The sequence below is a fragment of the Myodes glareolus genome, chromosome 18 (genome assembly GCF_982192425.1).
Source record: "Myodes glareolus chromosome 18, mMyoGla1.1, whole genome shotgun sequence".
In the NCBI taxonomy this organism is placed as follows: Eukaryota; Metazoa; Chordata; class Mammalia; order Rodentia; family Cricetidae; genus Myodes; species Myodes glareolus.
The window spans coordinates 63,436,772-63,454,326 of record NC_142043.1 but is presented as its reverse complement, the minus strand read 5'-3'; the positions used below and the strand labels follow the sequence as shown (position 1 = coordinate 63,454,326).

Genomic DNA, 17,555 nt, shown 5'->3' with positions numbered 1-17,555 from the left:
TTTGAACAACATGCTTTCATTGGGAGATCTGGGAGATGGCTTGCTAAGCTCTGTGCCTCAGTTTCCCCATGTGTGAAACTTCCAGGGAGGCCAGGAGGATCCCTCAGGACAACATGTGAAGTAGTGCTGTCCTTGGAGGATAAGACTCTCTCCCAGATCTCCTTGGGGACGTCTGGACTGAGAGCGGGCGCCTGCTGCTCAGTGTGTGTGTGGCTGGGGCTGGGTGACGGGTGAGCATCCCAGCTGCTGACAGTGCAGCCTCCCCTCTGAGCTGAGCATAGGCATTTTGGGAAATCCCTTAATGCCTCTATTCTGTGCAGGCGTATATAGGGCGGACCAGAACGCTAGCTCTCCACCGCACTGCCCAGAGGCCTTTACCTGACTCACTGCCAGCCTCCGGTCCCTGCATTGCCAAGAACATGGACGTCACCATCCAGCACCCTTGGTTCAAGCGTGCCCTGGGGCCCTTCTACCCCAGCCGACTGTTCGACCAGTTTTTTGGCGAGGGCCTTTTCGAATACGACCTGCTGCCTTTCCTGTCTTCCACCATCAGTCCCTACTACCGCCAGTCCCTCTTCCGCACGGTGCTGGACTCTGGAATCTCCGAGGTAAGGTGTCGCCGCCCTGGCCTCTTGCTGGTCAAAGGGGTCTTGGGCTGGTCTAGAGGACAGCTAGGGATCCATTATTGCCCTGTGCCCTCCTCTATGTCCCTGCCTCTCCCAGCCTCACACCCGGCAGAGGCTGGGTGGAAGCCCACAAGCCTAGCAGTCAAAACCTCCCATGTCACTGGGAAAGGGGCCGGAGGAGGAGACCTGCCTGGGCCCGACTGCTGTCTTTTCCTCCCCTCAGCTCATGACCCATATGTGGTTTGTAATGCACCAACCACATGCTGGAAACCCCAAGAACAACCCCATCAAGGCAAGTCACATGACAAAGGCAAGCGTCCTGAGCTGGCCGCCCCTCCCTGGACTTTCTCTTTTGGGGTGGGGGCGGGATGTACTGTCCTGAAGCTCAGAGAGGAGGGGTTTCCTTACAGAGGGGCAGGAGCCTCTGTAGCTGGCAAAGCTGCAGCTGGGACTCCCTTCTAGCTTCCCTGACAGCCAAAGAAAGGTCACAAGGCCATCTCCCTCCCTACCCAAGTGATTTACACACAGTTCTAGAAGAGTTAAGCCTCCCTTCGCTTTAAAAGAAGGCTCCCAGAGCAGATCCAGTCAGAGTTCTAGGATGCAAACTGCCCAAACACAGGCTCAGGTCAGGGCAGACGGAGGAGAGTGCATTGGGCTTTGTGCTGGCAGACAGTGGTGATATGAAGCTATTAGTAACATCACGTGGACAGGTGAGGCAGGCTCCTGGGGCTGTTGAGAGATCGCAGACTTCCATCCCACCAGCTAACCAGTTCCCAGCCAGCCAGAAAAACAATCCCCAGTGAAACCACCAGCCCTTGATCAACCATAGCCAATCAGCTATTTAACAACTTAACCAGCTACTTCACATGCTAAGACCCACCCTGCTCAGTACCGTCTTAACTTAATTAACGAGCTACTTAACGTGTTTAAGACCCTCCCAACTCATGATCAGCCACTAGGTCATAACCAAACAACTGGTCAACCTGTAAGTAACCATCTGACGATGACCAACCGGCCAGTTAACTTATAACTAATGACTTGGATTCTAAACAGCCAAGCTGCTCAGTCATCAGCCAGTCATGCTACTCTAACTAGTCCTCCAATCTATAACCAGTTAGCCAACCGCCCTATAATCAGTTGGCGGACCTAGCATTGCCCAATCTTCGGGTCCGGGGATCAGGGGTGCTCTCACCTGTGGGGCCAGGTGAGCAGTTCCAGCTCTAGGCTTACTCGGCCTGTGGAAGTTGGAGCTGTGACAAGGTTGACTGTCGGTTCCGACGGCTGGGTACTTCCCTGTCTGGCCTCATCCACCCAGAAGGAGTCACACAGCTGTCCCCACCCCCCTTGTCACTGGAGCTGGCGGCCCTTTGGGGAGCTCCACATGTGGGTTTGGGTTTCAGGTCCGATCTGACCGGGACAAGTTTGTCATCTTCTTGGATGTGAAGCATTTCTCTCCTGAGGACCTCACCGTGAAGGTGCTGGAGGACTTTGTGGAGATTCACGGCAAGCACAATGAGAGACAGGTGAGTTTGGGTAGTAGCCCCATCTATGTGGGTCCTGTACCCCCCCAGAGAGACCATGGGAGGCTGCCCTGGCTCAGTTGCTCATGCTGGGACCTTCCAGGACTATGGAGGTCACTGTGCTCAGCCCCAGCAGGGCCAGGCAGCAGCAGGTGCGGGGCTCAGGGATGCAAGATGAGGACCCTTGTGTCGGGCACAATTCCAGCTGTCCCCCTGGGTCTTCTGGATGACAGGGATTAGAAAGGACTTCTGGAAAGGAGAATGCTGAAGGCGGTAGCCCCTCTGAGCCATTTGCAACCTGACTGGGGAAAAAGAACCCTGAGGACAGACGAATTGGCATTTTCATGCACCAAACGTTGTGTAGCCTCTGTGGTAATTCAGTTAGTGAGTGACAGTCCTGAGGCATAAGGAGGTCCCTTGTCAGGCAGGGAAAGGTTTCCCAGGAGTCGCCCACCCTGCTCCATGGCTCCTGATCCAGTGGAGAACCCTCAGGTCTTTGGACTGAGAGAGCTCCAGGTGCTGAATCTGGCTGGAGGTAATGTCTCCTGACAGACCTGGGATAATGCAGCTGGCTAGGTGGTCACACCCATGTGGGCCAGACGGCAGAGAGGACTAGAAGGGGTCTCAGCCCCAGCCCTAGTTTCTCTTGGGTGGACTCTTCTGTCAATACTAGAAGTGGGTGGGGCAAACCAAGCCTGTGTGTTGAAGTCAGAACAAGGCTTCTCTGATCCCGGGCCAGGTTGCAGAGTATACCTTCTACCTCTTGGCCTTTGTCCCTAGAGAGGGGGAATATTGGGTTAAGGAAGCTGAGTCTGAGGGGCCAGGATTCCAGAGGACGTGAGTTTTCTGCCTAGCTGAAGCTTTCTGTGGGGTGGGACTGCTGCCACTCTGGTTCTGGGCGGTCCCTGTGGGTCCAAGGGGAGGGGAAGCTGGGAGGTATACAGAACCAAGGACGGCATAGCTCACTGGACGTGATCAGGAGTCACAGGGCAGGGTGGCTGACAGTTCAGGAAGAATCTGCAGAAGCCCGTTTTACAGCATAGGCCCTGAGCAGGCCCATTCTCTGGGACTGGCCTTTGCCAGAGGTCTCTCAGAGGCTTGCTATAATTCCAGGGTTGAAGGAGTCTGGTTGCAAGTCTGTGAATCTCATGGTGAAGGGGCTAGGCACCGGTGCTCTGGTCCTAAAGCCCAGCCCTGTGAGACCACCTGGACCCTGGCTATCTTGTGGGGACTAAGAGGTTCTCTTTCAGTGTGGGATGGTAGCCACTGACAGCCCTCTCACCCCTGACCATGCCCCTCCCCCTTCCCGGCGATCCCCAGGATGACCATGGCTACATTTCTCGTGAGTTCCACCGTCGCTACCGTCTGCCTTCCAATGTGGACCAGTCTGCCCTCTCCTGCTCCCTGTCTGCGGATGGCATGCTGACCTTCTCTGGCCCCAAGGTCCAGTCCGGCTTGGATGCTGGCCACAGTGAGAGGGCCATTCCTGTGTCACGGGAGGAGAAGCCCAGCTCAGCACCCTCGTCTTAAGCAGACCTCACCTTGGTTGTCCCTTGAGGCCCCTGACCCCTTGAGCCCAGGGACCACAGCAGATTCTGCCTTGCCTTCCTCCCTTCCTTTCTGTTTCCTTTCCGTTTTTTCTCAGAGGGTTGAGGGTTTGAGAAAGTGACTTAGCGAGCTTGGGGTCTTGGCCTGAGGTGCTGCGGGTTCAGGGTGACCCAGGCTCAGCACCAGTCAGCTGGAAAGAATGATGGCATTGAACTCTTGAGATACGACCTGGCCCCCTGGGATGTGGCATCTGAGCTCTGCGGCAAAGCGGAGTGGGTGGCAGCTAACCAACTCTGAGAGCCCTCTGTTGAGCCCCCGGACGGCCACCTCCCTTCTTGCTCACACTGGCTGCAGGCTCGTGTGTTGAGCTCGGTCCACTTTTCTCAGCCCCTCTTCCTGCAACTTTCTCTATGTAGCATTGCTCTTGGGGACCCTGGTCACCCATGAGAATGGAGCCCCTGGCAGACAATAAAGAGCAGGTGACAGAAGCAACTTGCAGTCTGGTGTCATGCTGTCTCCCTTTGGGGTAGGGTGGGGGGCACCCGGGAGGGTGTGGTCAGCATCTCTTGCCTGTCCCAAGCGGGTTTTGGCAACCTGTCCCATCTCTCAAGTCCCCTGTAGCTAGCTCTGTGGCACTGTGTCCTGACCCACGCTGGAGGTGTCAGCTTTCTTTCCCCCTTCCCTCACCAGAGCAGACAGGACTTGGAAGTTCATGTCTACCCAGTGCAGTCTCCGGCTATCTGTTCAGATCCCAGTGGCAGGGACGCCTCGTCTGAAGGATCACAGCCTTTCCCTAGGGGTGAGGCATGGGCAGAAGGTTCTTAGGAGTGGCACTATGGCCACACAGGCCTGGCCAGGGCAGTTAAGTCCTGCAGATGGCCTAGTACTCAGGAGGCACAATACACACATGCCCATCACATGCATGACACACACCATAGTGGATACCATACATCACGCACATGTGCATATGTACACTGCCACTCATTCCAAACATATGACATACCACGTATACAGTGCAGCACACAGTGTACTTATGGTGCCTGGGCCACATACAGAGCCCACCAAACACACCACATATACTCCACATACTGTACACTGTTCACACAAGCATTGAGCACACATCACTCCTGCCATGTTGAACTTGTACAGAACGGCTTTCTCCTGAGGAAGACCCCAGGTACACCCACCCCATACCTTATCACAGGACACCCACAGGCTGCCCCACTGCTTCATCCACGTGCATAAAGTTGGAGCGTCCCCTACAGCAGAAATGACTCTCCCCGTTTGGGGTTGGTGCTGGGAGAGCTTACCCTGAGACCCTCATTCCTGGGCCAGCCTTCAGTTTGACTTCCTGGGGTATCCCTTAAGGTCATGCGGGTGGAGTCCTGTACGAGGCTGCGCTGTCCTTGGATGTCCAAGGCCTGACATCCATCAGAGCGGTTGTTTGGTTGTGTGGGCTCTATTGTGACCACCCAAGATTACTTGACCTGGTCCCTCAGAATGAAGATATCTTTGAGGACAGGATCTTAATGGAGGTGATTATGAAATGAGGTCCCCAGGGTGGCCCTGACCCAACCTGATTGTGTCATTGCAAGAAGAGGAGAATAGGAATTCCTTCCTTCCTTCCCTCCCTTCCTCCCTCTTTCCCTTCTTCCCTCTCCTCCCCTTCCTTCCTCCCACCCTCTCTCCCTCCCTCCACTCTCTAGACATATTGCCTCTTAAACTTGGGAGCCTTAAAGGCTATACTTGGGGCTACTTTCCCTCTCTGAGATGCTCTGGGATCTTCGGGCAGGGGGATCCCGAAGAAACTCCCTCTTTTAGAAAAACCAATTCCAGGGCCTTGTTGCCCACCTCTTCTGGGGATGCCTGTAGCCTATGTCTCCTCACCTGCCCTCCCTGCCCAGGATTCCAGGTGACGTCACGCCACCACAGCTACTGTGGGATCAAGGTCACAAGACTCCCTGCAGGCACAGAGCAGATGGCCATCCTAAGGCAGTTCTGGGGATCAGCACTGTCCTCCTTGCCTAGTAGGAACTCAGATTTAGCCTGTGACACAGTAAGGCCCTGGCGGGGGGGGGGGGTAAAGAGAGCAAGGCCTGGAAACCTCTAGGGATCCCCTGGGCTCATCTCATAGACCCTATGTGCAGAGGAGTTGTGGCAGATACCCCCGGCCTCTTTGCAGTCATGGCGAGGTCTTCTGGATGCTGTCCCAGCAGGAGGCTATCCTGCCAGTAGGAAGCTATGATGACTCCACTCTAACACACTGGGTACAGCTGTGCCTATGGCTGCAAGGTCTGATTAGCTGGCAGAGGTTTCATGGCCTTGAGGCTTCTGTCTGCTAGTCCCACAGACTGTGGTAAGAACTGAACCATGGGGCTGCCTGCTCCCCTCTCTTCTGCCCAACTCCCTTCCATTCACGTGGGACCAGTCCTGATCATATAACATGACTGCTTGCCAGCCCCTGCCTCAGACACTGCCTAGCCTGCTGGGCATGCTCAATCCCCACCCCCATCTTCTTCCTCAGAGGTTTGTGCCTGTGGTCTGTCTCTTGGCCTGGCTTTCAGGGTCCCTGTGCCCTGACTGCACCTGGTTTCCTGATTTTACTCCTTGGTTTTCAGAGTATGCCCAGGTCAGGGTGGTTTCCCAGACAGGCCCAGGCAGTCAGAGCTTGCACTGTCCACTCTGGGACCCATAGTAGGATAAGTTGGCCAGTGTCCCCCAGACGGAAACCTCAGAATCATTTACAGCACTTTGTAAATACATTCCCAGCTGCCCCTACCTTCCTCATCAGAGTCTGAAGGGTGAAACTGCCCTATAGTCCTTGCCTGAGGTCACACAAGTAGAGGAGATTCTGGAATACCAGTGGGAAATTCCCTAGTGGGGGAGTTTAGGGAGAAATCTCCCTGGATGCTGCCTTGCTGGAGGCACCTCTCTATAGTGGTACCTGTTCCCCCTCCACTCAGGACACCTGAATGTGGCTGCGTGGTTCCAGTGTAAGAATCATTTGTGAGTCCTTCCTGAAATTTCAGTCCCACCTCAGGGAGTCCTCCTTGCTATAGTCATCACCATCGGCACCACACGATGACGTCATCATCATTATAATCATCACTATCATCATGATCATGCCCATTGGCATCATCATCACCTTGATGACATCATTACTATCATCATTGCCATTGTCATCATCACCACAAAGACAATATCATTACAGCCTCCATTACATCACCATGATGATGTCACCATCATTATCACTGCCACCATTTCTGTCATCATTTTCACCACAATGACATAATCACCATCACGTCCTTCTCGTCTTCAACGCTATCATCATAACTGAAAGAGCTAAGTAAGTTCCTCCCCTGGACCTGGCCTGACACCCGCGTTTGCTAAAGGTTTAGATGAATCTCCCTAAGTGAAGCAGGAGATAAGACATTTGCCTTAGTGACTGTAGAACATGGAAATGTCAAACCTGTCACAGTGGGGTTACAACCTTCGAGATGGCAAAGCAGGAGGCAGTAAAACCTGCCACACTGGTGATTAACTCGGGACACCAAATGTGTCCTAATCTTAAGACTGTGCTGCCAATCTCATTGGCTGACCCTTGGTTAAACTCTTTTGTAAATGCGCAGTCTGCTTTGGTGACTTTTGTGAACATTTTGTCTGTGCTAATTGGTTGACCTGTGATTGAACCCAACACCTCTGTATTCCCTACAGATTATCTATGTCTCTCAACATGGAGACCACTTTCTTCCCCTACTCTAGTGGAGAGTGAGGAGTCTGATGTGATTTTTGACTTTCGCAACACAACTGCCTCTGAAAGAGTCTTAGATCTAAAATTGGGGATATAGCAATAACTACTATCACCACCACCTCCATCATCACCGCCATGATGTTACCATCGTTACCATGACAATGTCATTGATGATGCCACCTCCATTATCACCGCCATGATATTACCATCGTTACCATGACAATATCATCGATGATACCACCATTATCATCACTGCCATGATGTTACTATCATTACCATGACAATGTCATTGATGATGCCACCTCCATTATCACTGCCATGATATTACCATCGTTACCATGACAATATCATCGATGATACCACCACCTCCATCATCACTGCCATGATGTTACCAATGTTACCATGACAATATACCATGATACCACCATCATCATTGACACTCTAATAATAATTGCCCTCACCCCTCAGTGATTATATCATCATCATCATTACCATTGTTATCTCCATGGCTATTATCACCATTATCATCACCACCGTGATGATGTTGTCATCACCTGCCGTGACACTCTCATCACCTGTGAATGATAAAAAGAAATAAAAGAAACACATGATCGCTCCTAAGGGGTTGAGGTTTTTTATTATAGATTTAATGGAGAACACAGGCAAGGGCAGAGACATCTGGGAGAGTCTGGAGTAAACAGGGTTGGAAAACTGAACCAGGCTGTGTAAAGGGATGGGGAAGAGGAGAGGGGAGAGCCAGGAAGCCAGGAGACCAAGAGACCCCAAAAGGACTGGTAGCCAAGATGGCTGAGGTTATGTAGGGAAGAGCAGCTGGGGGATGGGCAGCCACTGGGCAGGAGAGCCTAGTGTGGGGGTGAGGCATGCCAGACAGGATGGCTCTATAATAGGTACTGGCCCTGCTGAGACAGCCTGTTTGGATAACGTCTGCTTTGATATATTAACAGTCAACTCAGTTCGCCGTTTGTCCCAGGTTTGAGACTTAACAACCTGATGAGCTCATTGCAATCACCACTACCACCAAGGTCGTCATGACGACACTGTCACCACTACCACCAAGGTCGTCATGACGACACTGTCACCACAACCATCAAGGTCGTCATGACGACACCATCACCACTACCACCATCCCTCTTCTAGTTCCCTTTCTGCCACTTTAGTAAAACTCTCTGGCTAAAAGCAACTTACGAGAGGGCAGGGTTTACTTGGTTTACACTTCCAGGTCATAGTTCATCATTGGAGGAGGTCGGGGTAGGAACTCAAGCAGGAACTTGAAGCAGAAATCCTGGAGGATATTGTTTGCTGACTTGCTTCCAGGCTCACACTTAACTAGCTTTCTTATGCAGCCCAGGATCTGGGAAATAGTACCACCCACAGTGGGCTGTTCCCCCCACCGACCTTAATTAACAACTAAGACCTCTCCCACAGACATATCCATAGGCCAATCTGATAAAGAGATTATTACCCATGTGAGACTCTTTCTCCATCCCCCACCAAGCTGGGAGATAACACACAATCTAGGAAGTCACTGTCATGATGGCATCAGTTCCACTCCATCACCAGCAGCAGCATGGTGGTGTTATCAGAGTTAGAGCAGTAGGGGTACACTTCTTAATAGAGGACCTACTGTGTGCCCAGTAGGGTGCTGGTCGCACTGGTAACTGGCAGTCCTTACGCGACCTAAACAGAAGCCAGTGACTTGGTCACTTATATTAGGTGACATAATCCTAGCTTAGAAATGGAGTCCTTTGCCTTGTGCTGCCTGTTGGTGAAGGTTGGGATGGAATCCACGCTGACCTCAAAGCCAGCATTCTGGATCCCCAGGAGGAAGATTATTATAACGTCACAGGAAATCTGCAGGCTGCGGTCTCTGGGGACAGCAGGTAGATGCTGGTCCTGCTCTGTTCAGGGATTGCTTTGTGGTTGCAGGCTGGTTTTTCAGTCCTAAAATAATCAGATCCCCGTATTCGTTTCAGCTGGCCTCAGCTTCACAGACTTTTGTCTACTAACCACTGGTGTGTCACAGTCTCACCACCAGGTGGCAGCAGAGGCCTTGCCTCAAAGACAAGACCTTGGCCGCCAGTGACTCGAGAACACCAGCCTTAGGGGTCACCTTCACTGGTCCAGGCAACAGGGAGCAGCCGCAATAAACATCCGCAGGGTCTGGCTCTGAGGGCCTCTGCCTGTGTGACAAGGAACTGTAGGAGCCCTGGCCCGGGGAGTCTTGGCCATCAGGGAGCCTGAGCTGGAGACACACAAAGGCCCTGTGGGGGTCAGTCGCGTTTCTGTATAATGAGTCTGCAGGAACAATCATTCGAAGGAGAGGTCACCTAACACAGGCCAGCACCGTGCAGCTCTGCTGCGGCTCCTGCGCGCAATGACGCGAGTTATGAGCCGGCTGGGCCCCAGGGGTTACAGCTTCTCGCTGGGAAGCCTCTGGCAGAGACTGTCAGAACAGCTTCCTTCCGGCCACGGCTGCAGAGACCCGTGTGGGGGCAGGGAGGCCGGGAGAGAGGGGCCTAACTGGCGGCCTCAGCTGACTGACACAGGTGTTTAGATCACGCGTACTGTCGGCCTGGTTCAGCTTGCTGTTGCCGGCAACAATGGGCCCAGGGACTTAAGCTTCCATGTGGGACGGTCCCAGCTTAGAAGGAAAGTCATGGAGGGAATGCTGGAGGCTGGGAACAGGTTCTGCTCCAGGACAGCGTCCTTTTCTGCAGGGTCGGACTCCCCACCCCTACCCCCCAACCCCACCGCACCCCTGCATTCTCTCACTTCAGGATGCTTGAGAAGGAACCCCATTCAGGCTGGAGACTCAGCAAGGTGGTGGGCTCAGCCCTAGGCTGTAGCTGTCAGGAGGTCCCCTCAACCTCTGCGCGCCTCCATCTCCTCACTCTGCACCTGCCCACCTCCTCCACCCTCCCAACTCCTGCCAGGCTGCTGTTGCTAGCTGAGAGACTGGGAGCCCCAAGGACGTTTCTTCTAAGATTCCCAGCTTGAGTGTACTGGAGAGGCAGGCAGACCACAAGCACACTGTCATCGTTAGAATAAAACAAAAAGGAAAACACGCATGCAGGCACACATAAGTCATGCTACAAGCACGCATGAATAAACACGCAGACACACATGTGCAAGCACATATACCACACACACACACACACACACACACACACACACACACATACACCCCACAACCACACTTTGGACTGCGCTAGCTGCCTCATTGTGTTAGCTTCATTCTGCGCCTGACTTGTACTTGAACTCGAAGCATACAATCACACAGATTTTGTTTTGTTTTTCTACTGAGGAAAATACCTCTCCCTCTTATTCAAGGGCATCTGAAGGCCACTGGGAAGGAGGGGCTGTGTGGAGTTAGGGGAGGTGGCGCCTTCATTCTTCAAGGAAGCTGTGAGCCCTACGCCTATGCCCCCAGCGTGTGCAAGAACTCCAGTTGAAAGGCTGTCTGGGTCAGAACCCAACCCCATGCTCACCAGTACTGCAGGCTGCTGATACAAAGAGCTGAGGGCACAGGGACACAGGTGCAGAAGGGCCAGGGGAGAGCTGGGTGTGTCTGAACTTCAGAAGACATTTTCCTGAGACTAGGAGGTCATCCAGAAGGACAGCTGATGCCCGAGTTCCTGGTTGTTGTCTCTGGGGCGGCTTCACTCGCGCTATTGTGCTTACCCTCCCCAGGAAGCCCCGGCTGTCAGAGGACAGAGGTCAGCACACGTTAGTGATGAAGAAACTGAGACCTAGAAATGTCGTAGGGTGGAGAGCAGCAGGCCTGGGCCGTGGCCCAGCCTCCAGCTGGCCAAAGCAGGAGTACCCAAGTGCACCAGGAAGTGGAAGGCTCCAAGTTTCTTTATTCCCTAAAAAGAAAATTATTATTTTATTCTTTTATGTGTTTGGGTGTTTTGCCGGCATCACACACATACTTGGAGCTGGCAGATGCCAGAAGAGGTTGTTGGGATCTCTGGAACTGGAGTTACAGGTGGCTGTAAATGTGGGTACTATGTACTATGTGGGTGCTGGAAATGGAACCCGGGTCCTCTGGAACTGCAGCGAGTGCTCTTCACTACAGAGGCACCTCTCCAGCCCCAGTTTCTTCATTCCTTGTGAGAGAATTTCGTGGTTCAATTCAGGAAATTGAAACGCAGGGCTTGGGAGGCGCTTAAAGATCAGCAAACCAGGAAAGCAGTTGAGCCCGCTTCCCGCCCTTATGTTCTTCTGCAGAGCTAACTTCTCGAGACCGTCAGCAAGCGGCCACCCACTTCTGATTCCTGAGGGCTGAGCTGCACGCTCATGGGCGAAAGCTTGTGTTTCTGTTCTAGATGTTTCTATGGCAATCCACAGAGCACACCCACAGATGACCCCTGTTTAGCGTCTGTCCGGTCATGAGTCACCCATTAACAAGCTCGGGGCAACGGTCCACCCCGCCAAGGATACTGCCACCTTCTGGCCCTAACACTTGTTCCGGGAACCAGGAAATGTGAGAAGGCTTCCCCGGGGGACAGGGACTCTACCGGCAGGGATCAGGTCTTTCCAGGAAGAAAGCATGACCTCAAACAGTATTCAGGGCCTCTGTCACTCCCCTGCATTCCCGCCATAAGGCTAAGTGAAAAGGGGGCTTTGGTTGGCCCTGAGCTCTGGAAGGGAAGGCAGGGCTGAAGGGCTGGGTTGGAGGGGGTCATTTGGGAGCCTCCTTAGTGTACATGGTTTCTGGGTACATCTTTACAGGAAGATATTTTGAGGGGGATGGAGATAGGGAGAAGTGGGGGGTTATATTAGTTGGCACCAGGGCTAGGCATGCGGCTTAGTTGGTAGGCATGGTACCTCTTGTCTAGCATACAGGGGGCCCTGGGTTTCATCATCAGCATCTCATAAACTCAGACTGCTGGCATATCCTTGTCTTCTCTTGGAAGGAAGGCAGGGAGGTCAGACGCCAAGGTCATCCTCTGCTACATAGAGAATTGGAGGCTACCTTTGGCTACCTGATCAAAAAGAAAAGGGAGCAAGGCAGGAAGGCCTACCCTTGCTAAACTTCTGCCTTTTCCGTGCAGGTCTCCTAGCAGGCAGTGGGGAACGGAGACAAACGAGAGGCCTCGTGGTTAGATCCCAAAGGTTCTTGGGAGTCAAGAATGCCTGAGGTGATGGCTGAGGCCTGGTTTAACCAAGAAAGGTGGGGCAGGGACACAGGCTCGCCACTTTTCATGCAGGGTGAGAACAGGTGTCCTTGGAGTTTTACAGGTGGCAAGAATGGAGAAAATGTCCCCGGATTCCCTGTGGTTCTATGAGGAGAGTGGAACAAAGCCGAAATGGAGGTAGTATTGGGAGAGAAGCGGCCCAGGCTGCTGTGGCACCTGCCTGCTCAGACCTTGCCTTCCCCGCAGGGCAGCGGTCCCAGTCCTAGGGAGGTGTGAGTGTGGATGGTGTACAGCTCCAAGGCCACCACAACCACACTCCTCTGTGTGTACCACGTCACTAGAACCAGACTGGACAAGGCCACATTTTGCGGGTTGGGGGTGGGGCTGTCCTAATTGGGTTTCATTGACTGTACAAGCACAAAGACCAAGATGGAGGAAAAGGTTTACTTCAGTTCCCAGTTGCAATCTTTCGTGAAGGGAAGTCAGAACAGAAACCTGGAGGCAGGAGCTGCGGCAGAGATTGTGGAGGAGTGCTGCCTGCTGGCTTGCTCCACAGGGCTTGCTCAGCCTGCTTTCTTATACAACTCTGGACCGCTTGCCCAGAGTGATTGCACCCATGGTGGACTGGATCCTCCCATCAGTCATTAACCAAGTAGATGCCCTGCAGGCTTGCCTATCGGCCGTCTGACGGAAATATTGGCTCGGTTGAGATTTCCTTGTGCTCCCCGTGACAGCACGTATACTAAAATCAGACCAAGAGTTCCCCTTCCCGGGCTGGAGAGATGGCTCAGTGGTTAAGAGCATTGCCTGCTCTTCCAAAGGTCCTGAGTTCAATTCCCGGCAACCACATGGTGGCTCACAACCATCTGCAATGAGGTCTGGTGCCCTCTTCTGGCCTGCAGACATACACACAGACAGAATATTGTATACATAACAAATAAATACATGAATAAATAAATATTTAAAAAAAAAAGAGTTCCCCTTCCCAGACGACTCTAGATTGTGTTACGTTGACAAAAAACCAATCAAGACAGATGGGGAGACATTGGTCCTTCTGGTCACCAAGAAGACACCAAAGGCTCAGCCCCAAGGCAGAGCTGAAGGCTGTTGGGGAACGCACACCATACCGCATGGCTGTGTATTTCCCTTCTTGACTCTCCACATCTGCACTGCTCTGGGCTCGCCCTTCTGTGAGAGTCACCGGGGTCTCCTGAACTGTAAGTTGACCCTCCTGCAGGGGTGGCCAGAGACTGCCTGTAACCAGCTCCTGGGGGTCTATGTTACTGTGGTAACGTATGCAGCTAGGACAGTCTCCGCAAGCTGGCTGCTGCTGGTCACCCCGTAGCTCTCGGGTCTGGTGGGATTGACAGGCATCCAGGCTTGCAGCTTCTCTCCCTCTATCCTGGCTGATTTCATGTCAACTTGACGCAAGCTAGAGTCATCAGAGAGGAAGGAGCCTCACTGAGGAAATGCCTCCTTGAGATCCAGCTGTAAGGCATTTTCTCAATTAGTGATCAGTTAGGGAGAGTCCAGCCCACTGTGAGTGGTGCCATTCCTGGGCTGGTGGTCCTGGGTTCTATAAGAAATCAGGCTGAGCAGATCATGATGAGCAAGCCGGTAAGCAGCACCCCTCCATGGCCTCTGCATCAGCTCCTGCGTCCAGGTTCCTGTCCTGTTTGGGATCCTGTCCTTGGCTTTTTCAGTGATGAATAGCAATGTGGACGTGTAACCCAAATAAAGCCTTTCTTCCCTGACTTGCTCTTTGGTCATGGTGTTTTATCAGAGCAACAGAAACCCTGACTAAGACACCCTTGGTCTCCAACTTCCATGTAATCTGGGCCATTTCCTTTGCATAGGCCTGAGGATGACCAGAGGGGCTTGCTCCTTGGAGTTCCTAGGCATCAAGGCAATGCCTAGGGTCTCTTTCAGGCTGGGTCTTCTTTTATTTGAATTTGGGGACAGCTAGGTGACCTCAGTCGGGCATTGGAAGGAAATCCCGAGGACCTATCATGGGTGCCAGGTCTGGGTTCTGTAGATAGGGCAGAGTGCCCACGAGGAGGGAAGGCTAGGGGCAGTATGGGATCAGCTTGGGGAGGCTCTTGGAGTGAGCTGAGCAATGGATGAGGGGTACAAGGTTGGGAGGCAGCTGGTCTCTGTGGGGATGCTAGAGTCTGCATTGTCCTCATGGGATTAAGTCACAGGTGGGCGGCCAAGGCCTTTGGACTCAGTTATCACATCTGCCGCATGGGACTGCTTCTGACTTGGGGAGCCTGTTTGTGACCTCAGAGCCAGCTAAGGGCCCCACTCTGGAAGCCCCCAAGTGGCCTACACTACCTCATTACTCTGGGGACTTTGTGCTCTGCCATGCATGCTCCGTGCCTTCACCAGTGGAACCTGGGGATGAACCAGGTCAACCTCTCTTCCCCGAGAGGACCTTTCCAAAGCTCCCAGGTACCCAAAGGAAATATTTTGTTTCCAATCCCAAATCCAAGCAGAATTGGTCCTTCCATGACCATGCTCCATGTTCCCATCTGGTTCTGGGGAGGAAGAAGTGGGTGTGTGGATCTCCAGGGCCAGGGAGACTGAGTTCTTTGTCTTTCCCGTCCTTGGCTGGCCATGCTCTGTCACTGGAGCCCACTCAGGCTTCCGCATGGGTGGATCCCCCTCCTACCTGCTCTCTTTGCTGGAAGGCCCCCACGTGAGGTGGCTCTCTTTTCAGTAAGGCTGTCTTCTTAGCTCTGGGGCTCTTAGGGTTGTGTGCAGAGACATTTGTGCCTGCCAGTTCCTTTCTAGCAAGGCAGCATTCCTACCAGGCAGGGACTAAATCTGTCTGATTTTTTCTGAACTTCCAACAGCCTGGCACTGAGTAGGGGCTCCACAGACACTGCAGAACGAATGGACAAATAAGGAGGCGGCCAGCACATGAGGTCACGTTCAGTCACTATCTCTGTAAGAGCAGCCTTCCCAGCCACAATCTCCTTTTCCTGTCTCTCACAGCCTGCAACCCTGGCTTGGCAGCTTTTAGGCCTAGTAGAACATTAGGGTCACCGAGGAAGTCTTGAAGCTGCAGACAGGACCCCTCTTCCCATTCGGCTGTGGTTGGGAGGGGCTTTCCATGTGCATCTTTCTGGTATAGCCAGCCTTTCAGCCTAAGGGTTTGTTTTTTCATCATTTAAATTCTCTCCCAATCAGAGGGGCCCTTGTGTTTGTGACTCAGTAGATCTCAGCAGCTACTCACTTGTGAGTGTGAACTAGTGGAAGCTCACACTGAGTTCATGGGGTGGGTGGTCTGGGTAGATTTGAGGAAACAGTCCTGGGGACACAGCTGGAGGGTGATCTGAGTTTGAGAAGAGGCAGCGTGTGGAAGGTGGGAAGGGTTTATTCCTTGTTCTCAGAGGAGGGCTCTGAAGGTCAACCTCACAGAAAGGCCTGATTTAGGACATGTGCCCCAACCTCCTGTCTGGCTCAGGAATCTTGTTCATTTTAACCCAGAGTACCCAAAGTGATCTTACCCATGGCGGATTTTCTGAAGCTCACTAGAGACATTAGCCTGAGTCGGGAGGGCTCCCCAAACTGCAGGAGGATGGTGCCCTGGGTTGGAACAAAGCCTGTGGGTGACTCTGACGCCTGCTGAGCAATGACCTCTGACTAGGAAGTGGGCACTGTTGCTCCACTCTGTAGAAGAGGGGAGCGAGGGCCATAGGAAGAATGGCACCTGGTGCCAGAGCCAACTGCACTGGGTGGCTGCGGGCAAGAGGGGCTGCCCTTTCTCCTGATGTCATCAGGTTTCCAGGACCCCCAATCAGCAAGCTGGGTCCTGGGGTCAAGCCTTTAGAGGTGATGACCTTGAGCAGGTCACAAGGTCACCATTAGTAGGAAGGCCCGGATGCCTAAAGAAGCTTGGCACGAGTGGAGTCTTCATTTTCCTTCCAAGGGTCAGCATTTTCTTCGCATCGAAAAGCGATAGAGGGGCTGGAGAGATGGCTCAGTGGTTAAGGGCACTTGACTGCTCTTCCAGAGGTCCTGAGTTCAATTCTCAGCCATCACATGGTGGCTCACAACCATCTGTAATGGGAACTGACTCCCTCTTCTGGTGTGTGCATGAAGGCGGAACACTCACATACATAAAATGCATGAATAAACAAATCTTCAAAAAAACAAAAGTGACGGAAACACCAGGAAGACTGGATTTCAGCATTTAAAGACTCAACCCAGGGGCCGGAGAGGTGGCTCAGCGGTTAAGAGCACTGGCTGCTCTTTCAGAGGACCTGAGTTCAATTCCCAGCAACCACATGGTGGCTCACAACCATCTGTAATGAGATCTAGTGCCCTCTTCTGGCCTGCAGGCATACATGCAGACAGATCATTGTATACATAATAAATAAACATTAAACAAAACAAAACAAAAAAAGACTCAACACAAAGGTTCTTATCTGTGTTGACAGTCTTGCAGAGGCCACACACTTCCAGGGCATAGGGCCCTCTGTCCTAGCTCTGGAGCAGGAGGCAGATGGAGCTGCTAGGCTCCCAGTGTGCCTGTGAGGTAAACTAGAGAGCACAGGAAGGACCTCAGAGTCCAGGCCATAGATGAGTCTGGTCTGGCCTGGCCAGGCTGAGCAGGGCTGAATCTTCTGGGCTGAGTATGGAGCTGGAGCTGAGATTCGCAGCTGCTAGCTCAGCCAGGATGCTATGCTGGGGTGTGTGCGGTCCCCGGAGTAGGGGTTAGGGTTAGGGTATGAGCTCTGGATGACCAGCTGACCACCTTCTAAAAGGCTCGGTGCCCACAGCAGGAAGCATGCCAGTGAGGAGGGTACAAGATTGTCTCATGAGGCTCCTGGCTCCTGGCAGTAGAGCTCCCCTTTGACAAGCAGGGCTGAAAGATGAACATTTTGTTCTCACACAGCCCAAGACACGAAATTTAGGCAGCAAACAAGATAACCAGGCCCAG

General features: G+C 52.9%; 1 protein-coding gene across 3 annotated transcripts; it reads left to right on the top strand.

The window, feature by feature from the left end:
* Window positions 1-404: 404 nt before the first annotated feature.
* On the top strand, window positions 405-3,774 carry Cryaa (crystallin alpha A). Of its 3 annotated transcripts, none has more exons than XM_087897843.1 (4): window positions 420-608; window positions 850-918; window positions 2,027-2,149; window positions 3,467-3,774. In XM_087897843.1, exons 1-4 carry the CDS (start codon window positions 420-422, stop codon window positions 3,674-3,676), a joined length of 591 nt encoding a protein of 196 aa, XP_087753969.1. In that variant the 3' UTR covers window positions 3,677-3,774. The 3 variants fall into 3 exon arrangements, with proteins under 3 accessions (XP_048307033.1, XP_087753969.1, XP_087753968.1); XM_087897842.1 differs by having other exon boundaries at window positions 850-936; XM_048451076.3 differs by lacking the exon at window positions 850-918 and having other exon boundaries at window positions 405-608.
* The last annotated feature ends 13,781 nt before the right edge of the window (window positions 3,775-17,555 follow it).